The sequence below is a fragment of the Lontra canadensis genome, unplaced genomic scaffold, assembly GCF_010015895.1.
Source record: "Lontra canadensis isolate GAN:19392208 unplaced genomic scaffold, GSC_riverotter_1.0 scaffold25, whole genome shotgun sequence".
Lineage (NCBI taxonomy): Eukaryota > Metazoa > Chordata > Mammalia > Carnivora > Mustelidae > Lontra > Lontra canadensis.
The window spans coordinates 14039263-14048625 of record NW_022631019.1 but is presented as its reverse complement, the minus strand read 5'-3'; the positions used below and the strand labels follow the sequence as shown (position 1 = coordinate 14048625).

Here is a 9363-nt window from a genome sequence, read left to right as displayed (position 1 = left end):
CCTTCTCTATGACATTCCAGAACCTCAGCGTTCCTGTGTCAGCACCCAGGTGGCCTCTGGATTACCCACTTATATTACGTGAAACATTCTCATTTCTTTCTTTCTTTCTTTTTTTTTTTTGATTTTTTGATTTTTTGATAAACATGTAATGTATTATTAGCCCCAGGGGTACAGGTCTGTGAATCGCCAGGTTTACACACTTCACAGCACTCACCATAGCACATACCCTCCCCAATGTCCATAACCCCACCACCCTCTCTCGACAGCACCCCCCAGCAACCCTCAGTTTGTTTTGTAAGATTAAGAGTCTCTTATCGTTTGTCTCCCTCCCGATCCCATCTTGTTTCATTTATTCTTTTCCTACCCCCCAAATCCCCCACGTTGCATCTCCACTTCCTCATATCAAGGAGCTCATTTCTTTTTTAAAAGAAACTGGAAGTCAGAGAGGTTTGGTAACAAGCCTGAGACCACACGGCTGGAGAAGCCAGTGCTGGGATTTGACCGTGACCCTCGCTGACCCAGAAGCCCAAGCTGGCATGATTCCTAAGCATCTTCTTCCCACCTCCTCAAGGAAGAATGAAACCCAGTGCTTGGCTGGAGAGGCCCCCCCAAGATGTAAGGAGATGAACTCCAAAGGAGACTTGGATCTGGTCCCTGAAAAGCTTCTCTCTTTTTTTTTTTTTTTTAAGATTTTATTTATTTTTTTGACAGAGAGAGAGATCACAAGCAGGCAGAGAGGCAGGCAGAGAGAGAGGGGGAAGCAGGCTCTCCGACGAGCAGAGAGCCTGACACGGGCCTCGATCCCAGGACCCTGAGACCATGACCTAAGCTGAAGGCAGAGGCTTAACCCACTGAGCCACCCAGGTGCCCCTGGTCCCCTAAAAGCTTCTATTTATGAACCCACACTCTCTGTTCCTGAGAGTCTATGGTAAAGTTGGGTTCCAGAGCCCCAGTGGCAGAGGGAGAAGAGGTGCGGGCAATTCCCCGGAGCCCAGGAAAATGCCTGTGTGATTTTGTCTTAAGAATAAATTTTATTTAATATCTGTATGGCACACTCTCTAGAGGGTGGTGGTGAGAATCCAAGATTGCAGAAACTGAAAAGTAAATGCATCTTCCTGGATTGGGGGGTGGTGCTGTCTTCAGGGTAAGGGGGAGATAGCCGGCCCGGAGCTAGGGGCGAGCTCCCAAGCGGAGGTCAGGGACCCTGACCTTACCATGTCCTACCAGCAGAGTCCCTCTCCTGGGACTCTGTGCAGCATGAAGAGTGGCCGTGGGGCTCCTCCGAGCCCCGTGGGCCATGGAGAGAGAAGGAGGGCCGAGATCAGGAGCCTCTCTCAAGAGCCCAGCAGCAAAGAGCCCAGCAGCATGAGTGAGCTCCGTGATATAGGAGAAGGGGAAAAAAGCCTCGGTCAGCAGAAGACTTGGGGAAAGTATAAGTAGCAAGTGTTGTAGCTCCTCAGGTTCCTCTTTAGACAGTGGGCAAGCTTCTGGTCACAGGTGCAGAGCTGCTGTTGGCAGAAGGACCCAGACCCTGCAGACAGGACACCAAATGCACAGTGAGGAAGGGAAGGTGGGCTCGACCAACAATGCCCCTCGGGCTTACTTCCAGTCTGAGCGGACTCCCCAATCTGCTTCCTGGCCCAGGAAGCTCTCAGTCTGATGAGGGAGGCACAGCTTCCAAACTGGGAAATGTGGGATCTGATGGAAGAGGCACAGCTCCTGCCCCAGGGAGAGGTTTTAGCCCCCTGCCCTCCAGGAGTCCGTAGTCTGGTGGTAGAGACACCTTTTCTGCCCTTGGGAGTCCCCAGTCTGATGGTGGAGTCAGCCCCTGCTCCGGAGGAACTCCAGCTCTCATAGAGGAGACACCACCCCCAGACTTAGCTCTGAACTCAGATGGACGTGAGCTTGAATCCTAGCTGTAGCTGTGTGCACTCGCAAGGCTCTGAGTTCCAGTTTCCTCATTTGTAAAACAGGAAGACTAAACACGCCTCAAAAGGTGTTTGGGGGAGCAAGTAAATGGAGGTATGCAAAGCATTTGACACCTGGTGAATGCTCAGTCTGTGACGTTTCAGCCCTTCCCCAGAGGTCAGATGTGGCTGCAATAATCCTGCCTCCCTTGGCCCCCAGCTCTGCCCTCCAAGGTATAGGCTGGCTAACATCTAGGGGCAGCTGAACTCAGAACTAGAAAAGACCCAGGTTCTCATCAGTGGCCCGAATGGGAAGCCCCAGTCTTACCGCAGGTGACCAGTCCCCGTGCAAATCTGTATGTATATGGCTGTGTCCAGATTTGGCAGCCTTTCTCCTCCAGCCGCCCATAACAGTGATCATGCGCCCAACAGCACCTGTCATTGAAAGAGGCATAGATCCTGAGCAGAGGGGGCACGTCACTTTAGCAAGGGCCAGCTAGGTAGGTGTGGTCTGGCAAAGAAAGAATCTAGGGATATGGCTAAATACTTCTCTGCTCTTCCACTGAGGCTGCCTGCCATCAGCAAGGGGTTCACTGACCCCCTCTTTCCTCCAGGAAAGCCTACGTGAGCCTACATTTCCCAGCCTTCCTTGCAATTGGGTGTGGCCACATGACTTGGTTCCCACCCGGGCATCATGGGCAGAAGGGATGCCCACCACTTCCAGATCCACCCATGAAACCCTCCCACACTGTCCTCCATCTCTCAGCTGGATGGCAATAACCCTGCAGGGGACCCTGAGGCCACAGGGGATGGCAGATCCACAAGATGGAAGGAACCTGGGTCCTGGAATTCACACATGATTCACATGGAACTGTTATGTGAGCAAAAAACAAACTTCCAGTATGTGAGGTGCATCCAATTGCATTTTTCGTGTGTGTGTTGATTTACAGAAAAATGAACAAGGTCGTACAGAGTGTTCCCTTTTACCCCACACCCAGTTCTTCCCATCATTAACATCTTATACAATACACTTGTTACAATTAACAAACCAATGTTGATGTCACTGACTAAATAATCAGCTAAATCATAACACAGCATTATTGATTCATTAATTATAAAAAGTCCATAGTTCATTTAGGTTTCCTTAGTTTTTACCTAATATATTTTCCTACGTGAGGATCCCATCCAGGACACCTCATTACGTTTAGTGGACATGTCTCATTAGGCTCCTCTTGGCTGTGACCGTTGCTCACACTCTCCTTGGCTTTGATAACCTTGATGTTTGGAGGATGATGGGGAGGTATTTTGTAGGATGCCCCTCTATGGGGTTTGTCTCATGTTTTTCTCATGATAAGACTGGGGCGATGAGGGCACCTGGGTGGCTCAGTGGGTTAAAGCCTCTGCTTTCGGCTCAGGTCATAATCCCAGGGTCCTGGGATCGAGCCCCACATCGGGTTCTCTGCTCAGCAGGGAGCCTGCTTTCCTTCCTCTCTCTCTGCCTACTTGTGGTCTCTGTCTGTCAAATAAATTAAAAAATTAAAAAAAAAAAAAGACTGGGGCGATGGGTTTATTTTACTTCTCTAATTACTCCAGCTTTGACCAATGGGAGCCCTTCCTGTTGGCTCCTGCGCTCCCTCACATATCTCTATCAAGGGAGAACTTCCTTATCTTTTGGCCTTATAGGAGACTCCAGACTCATCCTGTATATTTTCTGCCCTGGTCCTAGAACCAGTCAGGTCTCCAAGGAGCCTTTGTTCCCCTTTATGGCGAATAGTGTTAGAGACCACGTCTGGGCACTAGGAGTTGCTTACTGCTCTTGGGATGTTGTTTCATTTAGTCCTCTCAGCTGCCAGAGCAAAATTAATGTGTCTCTATTAACCTGTGTTTGTACACACACCTGTACCTATTTCTGTATGCAACCACCTGTGCCTATATTAAGCTAAACAGGAGTTCATACTGACGTCCTCATCTCCAATCCATTGCCCCAGAAGTGAACTCCAACAGTGGAAAACTTGGCTCCCACCATCTGCCATCCGTTTGCTCAATGGACCTATGCCATCATCCACATCAGGAGTCTCGGAATTTTCCAAAGAACCATCTCTCTGTCTCACATGTTCTAGAATTTGGACACTTCCCAATCAAGAAATGGAACCTAGGTCCCTTTCCTTCCAAAGTCTTTGTGACTGCCTCCACCAATGGACACCATAGAATTTCTGAAGCTAAACACTTTTTCATGCAGTCTTGGGACATTCAGTCTTGGAACCCCATGGTCACTGTTCTGTGGGGAAGTCCCAACAGACTGGGAGAGGCCTAAGTGACAGGAATCGAGGCCCCCAGCCCACAGCCTCCACTGAGCCCCCAGCCAGCAGCTAGAAGACATGGGAGCGAGCCATCTGGAAACTGGATAGTGCAGCCTTGTTCGAGCTGCCCAAGCAGAAGCTGGGCGGAACAGGGACAAGCTATCCCACCAAGCCCTGCCCCGAAGGCAGATTCGTAGCAAAATAAATGGTCATGGTCACTTACAGCCACTTCACTTTGGGGTGATATGTACATAACAACAGACCAACTGACACGCGTGGTCACTGAGAAGCATGACGTTTCTAGATGTGTCTTGGGCAAGTCAGTTAGCCCCCCAGATACACAATTTTCTCCCATATAACATGGCCCTTGAACACTCATCTTCCAAAACTGACACAGAATTACTCGAGATCATGTGGGCACAGAGGCTGAGCATAAAGGATTATCATGGTAATCAGCTCACCAATCGGTGCCGTCCTTGGGGGTCCCCTGACCGCCCAAGCCGCAGTAGCAGCCGTAGAAGCCATAGCTCATCAGGGCGTCCTTCTTGGTCACCTCCTCAATCATGGACTTGAGCTCCAACAAGCCCCCGGGCACAGCAGGAACATCTGGAAGACAGCCCCCGGCCCCCGGGGAACATGCTTATTATCGGGCATGCACCTGCCCCTGCCCCCACTCTGGGGCTTGTGGGGACCCAGGCATCTCCTTCTCCCCATTAGTGTGACAGGAGCAAGAAGGGGGAGGCAAGCAGTAGAGCTAAATGTCTGGACTTGGAGAATGAGAACCGTGGGTTCAAATCCTGTCTCTGCCACTCATTTCACAGCATGAGGTTGAGTGTGTCACTGAATCTCTCAGAGCCTCTGACTCCTCATCTGGAAATGGGGTGGGGTGGGAGGGCCCAAAGTGAATGCCTACATTTTAGACTTATCCTAAAGGTTAAAATGAGAGAAAGTATGTGTCTTTTCTAGGCAGAGAAAGTATGTGAATTTCACTAGGCAGATACCTAGTAAATGACCAAGAAATAGGAGGTCTAATTAATAGGGTAGCTTTCTCTCCTGATGATGCCATGTCCCTCCTCACAAATATACCATTTAGGACATAAGGCCTAGGACCTTAGCAAGGTGGGATCCCTCCAGATCATTGAAGCCAGCTCCCTTGCCTTCCAGAGTGGGAAACAGTAGTTTGGAGGGAGAGGTTCAGGGTTTCACAGAGAGCCAAGGGTTCCCTCCCTGCACTAGATCTCCACCCTCCGCTCTCCAGCAGTCTCCAGGGATCTGGCAAGACATTAAAGATTAGGCCAGCCTGTTGGGGTGCTGTGCACGTGGAACGGGGCTCCCCTGTGCTGTGCCAGTTCTCCCCAGCTGGGAGGTGATAGCAGGGGGGACCAGCCTCTGCAGAGAATGACCCAGGATGGGACAGTTACAGATGGGTCTTGTTCTCATTTGGGTTTTATTTTGTTTTGTTTTGCACCAAAGGAAAAAATATGCCTCCCACATTTGCAAGCCGCCTGTTGTCCCCGTAGCACAGTCTTCACCTGTCACCACCTGAAATCGTGTGACAGCCCCATCCGGGGGCTGCATATCACCCTGGGTCACAGAGGAGGACACAGAGGCTCAGAGCCGAGATTCAAACTCAAGGCTCCCCAACCTCAAAGACTAGCCTCCTTTCCACTACCCTATTGTTCCTAGAGGTGAAAGGTCACAAGTTCAGAGGTCATGGGGCCAGCACTTACTACAAATGAGGAACCAAGCCAGTGGGAGAAGGCCGTTCATCACTGGGGTTCTGGAAAAGAAAACACATCCCGTGACATGTCTCTCAGGGGATGCATTCAGACCCTACCTCTGGGTCCCCGCCAGACCCTACACACTCCTGTTGAGCAGCATGTGGGTGACCTCAGTCAGGAAAGAGGCAAAAACCTTAAGGAGTTGATCCCAGGGTCCCGAGCCCTCATGCGGTACTGTCCCCCATAGAGGCAGGAGAGGACTTTCCCACCACAAAAGCCCCAACACAATAGCGCGCTCCGCAGACCATGTCCCCACCCTTCGGGGCCTTGTTGTGGTTGGTGGGTCTCGAGCACTTTTGCCTTCACAGGCCCCTTCCTCCAAAAAAAAAAAATTCTTTCAAGTGCTATTTTACAACTGTGTTGGCGTGGAAACGAACCCAGTCCAGGCTGAATGTGATATTACCTATTCGTGACTCATACATTCAGTTTTTTTTTCCTCCTGATTCTAAGAGTTCAAGTGCAGACATTTCCATGGGCCCCAGGCACTGTGCCTACCTAAGAAATAACTCGACCCGAGATAAGCATGAGGGCTTCAAAAGGTAGGTGTCCTTGTTCCCATTGAGAGCTCATATGGAGCTCGTGGAGAAAAAGGAGTCTCAAAGGGCTCATGGAACTTGCCAGAAGCCATGCAGCTAGTAAGAGGCAAAGGAAGGGCTCAAAGCCAGGCCCATGCACCTCTCATGGCAGGACACAGCCTCCTATCATGGAGGGTGAGTTGCCCTTTGAGCCATGGAGCCTGGAGACCCCAGCTTCCCTCCCCAGCACCTGCCTTCGGCAAACATCTGAATCACCCACTTGAGTCCCGAAAAGTCACACCCAGAAGGCAGAAGAAATTCCATGTGTCTTGGGCCAGTGCCTGATTCAAACTTGGCCTCTCAGAGGTTCTTTACCGGCAACTGCCTGTTTCCCTTCCCTTCCCTTCCTTTCCCCAGAATCCTTGTTTATCCACAGCTGCTCGTTTGGCTGATGGTTTGCCAGGATTTCCCTTTCGGTGCCCAGCTGTCTCTGATCCCTGAGTCTGGAGGTCACTTGTGCAGTGCTCAGCCCTGAGCCCCTGGCACCGCCCGAGGCCTGGCTCCAAGCACACACAAGCTTCTGCTCCCCGGGGCTTCTGGCTACCGGGCTGGCCTCTCCAGGCCGCCCTTTGTCCAGCAGCACCTCTGAGTTCCAAGAACATTCCTCAGGATTCTGTCCATCCATGGCCTCTGGCCCGAGAGCTCTAACCAGCCAAGGGAAAAGGCTCTAGATCCTATCCTTCCACACTAGTCTTCCTCGGCTGCTTCCCAGAGCAGCAACAGGAGGAGGGGGCCAGCCACCACGCACGGGGGATCCACAGCGTGCCAGTTTCTGTCCCCTGTCGCTTCAAGCCTGCCGAGGACCCTGCCAGGTGACTATTGTTAAACCTTCTGGCACGGTGTCTGTCCCTTCAACTTGTTGAACGAAGGGATATCAGTCGTTGATCCCACGGATGGGGAAAATGAGGCTCAGGCAGGGGGACGTGAGCTACCCAATGATTCAGCCCAGGACTGTGAATCTACTCTTCTCACTGCCTCTGAGCAGCCCCTGTGAACTATTCACAGTGTCCCTTTTCCATATTGGATGATGCTTTGATGTCCTGTGGATGCTTTGCCGGCCTGGGAAGACACAGTCCCTCCCGGGAGTAGCTAATTCCTAGAGGGAACAGAAGACCCCTGGGAGCATGGCTTCCATACAAGCAAACCAGCCAGTCCGCAATTCACACCCGAACCCCTCTATCGAGCTCTTCCACTCCCAGCCAGCATTTCCACTGCCCTAAATCACCCCGGGGCCAGAAAGCAGGCAGCTGGGGATACCCCCACCCCTGCAGCCCAGAATCCGCTGAAATCCTTGGAGCCGCCAGTCCCGAACTCTTTCCCCTGCCCTGCCCTGCCTTGCCAGTGGAAAACACAAGAAAGGCTCTGGACTGAGCTTGCTCTCATTTCTTCTGCCTGTTGATCAGCCCTGGTGCTTCCCCGTGTGTCCCTGACCATGCCGTGGGTCCCCTTCTTTCAGAAACCATAAATAACAGACTGTCTTCCAAATGGCGCCCCGCTCCCCATCTCTTGGACTCACCACACCTGAAAGGAACCAAACTCCCAGGCAGGTTTTAGAGCACCTTGGGACGGGGCCACTGGTGCAGGGAATAGCGCGAGGCCCCGTGGGAAGGGACCTGATGCAGAGAGGTCTCACCGAGGAGGTGACCGAGGCATGGACACAGCCGCCCCAGTGTCCAGGAAAGTGGCCCATCTCTGGATCTCAGAGCCAGCCCCCAGGAGAAGGATGTGGAGCTGGCTATTTTTATCAAGCGACCACAGAGGGAAATGAGCACAGCCGCGAGATAATTTTGGAGTAAAGTGGTGGCTGAGGTCATGAGAGGTGGAGGGAGTGGAGACAGACAGCCTAAGAGAAGCCCAAAAACGTGGGGGTCGGAAGTGGCCGGGTCCCTGGAAGGAGAGGATGGAGCAGCTGTCCCCCCTGCCCCCACCATGGTCAGGTCTCTAACCACAAAGGATGGACAGCTCCGAGCCCCACAGCACAGCAGACATGTGAGAGACCTCCCCTCAATCTGGGGGGATGCACTGGGGGATCAGGGGCCTCCTCTCCCAGGCCCTCTTTCTCCCTGTGCCCTGCCCACCACCTCACCTCAAGCAAGGCAGCCCCCAGAATGAGATTCCTCACCAGGGAGACCTTCTCTCTGTCTCAGACCTGCAGAAGACACAGGGGCTGGGCCCTTGGGTTTTAAAGGCCTCTCTGCACTCCTCCCACGCTCTGGCCTGGGCCGGATCCAGGAGTCCTGACGGCTCAAACAGGAAGGCCTGTTTCTGCCCCTCAGGACCCCCAAGGACTTTTTGCCTCTTGTGTCCCGAAGCTGCGATTCCTTGGAGCGTGTCACAGTGCCCAGGCGATGTTCAGGAGAGACACCTAGGAGGGTAGCTAGGGCCACCTGCAGTCCAGGGCTCTCCAGCAGGGAAAGGAGAGCTGGAATCACCCTCCCAGGGTAGCCACCCTCCTCCGGCTACCCTGCGTCCCCGTGGAGTCCTCAGCCCATGGCTCCTGCTCGTATCTCATTCTGTCTCGCTGGGGCTCAACTCAAGGACAGCCATGGCAGCCAGGCAGCACCCCCTCTTCCTGTCGCTCCTGACCTGCCAACCCCCGACTCTGGCCTGCTCCTGGGGTGGGGCAACCCAGGAGCCTGTGAGATCCCCACTCTGGAGATGCTGGGAACTGTCGCCGGTGCCTCCATTTTGGCACCGGACTCCTTGTGGAATTCCTACACTCCTTCTCTCTGGGAAGGAGATCCCACCAGGCTTGCGGCCAGAGCCATGCAAGCCACCGTCCCCACTCAGCCACGCAGGA

The 9363-nt window shown here is 52.9% G+C and overlaps 1 protein-coding gene across 1 annotated transcript; it reads right to left on the bottom strand.

The window, feature by feature from the left end:
- Positions 1-1057: 1057 nt before the first annotated feature.
- Positions 1058-8706, bottom strand: PLA2G5 (phospholipase A2 group V). The gene is made up of 5 exons (XM_032863618.1): positions 8650-8706; positions 5938-5987; positions 4669-4813; positions 2236-2342; positions 1058-1531 (listed from the first exon to the last, which is right to left on the bottom strand). Exons 2-5 carry the CDS (start codon positions 5975-5977, stop codon positions 1410-1412), a joined length of 414 nt encoding a protein of 137 aa, XP_032719509.1. The 5' UTR covers positions 5978-5987; positions 8650-8706; the 3' UTR covers positions 1058-1409.
- Between the last annotated feature and the right edge of the window lie 657 nt (positions 8707-9363).

Coding starts and splice junctions, on each gene's coding strand:
- PLA2G5 (XM_032863618.1), bottom strand. CDS start 5,977: ATGAACGGCCTTCTCCCACTGGCTTGGTTCCTCATTTGTA. Junction 2,343..4,668: donor CCCAAGGACGGCACCGATTG/GTGAGCTGATTA, acceptor TTTCAATGACAG/GTGCTGTTGGGCGCATGATC. Junction 1,532..2,235: donor ACGGGGACTGGTCACCTGCG/GTAAGACTGGGG, acceptor TCCTGTCTGCAG/GGTCTGGGTCCTTCTGCCAA.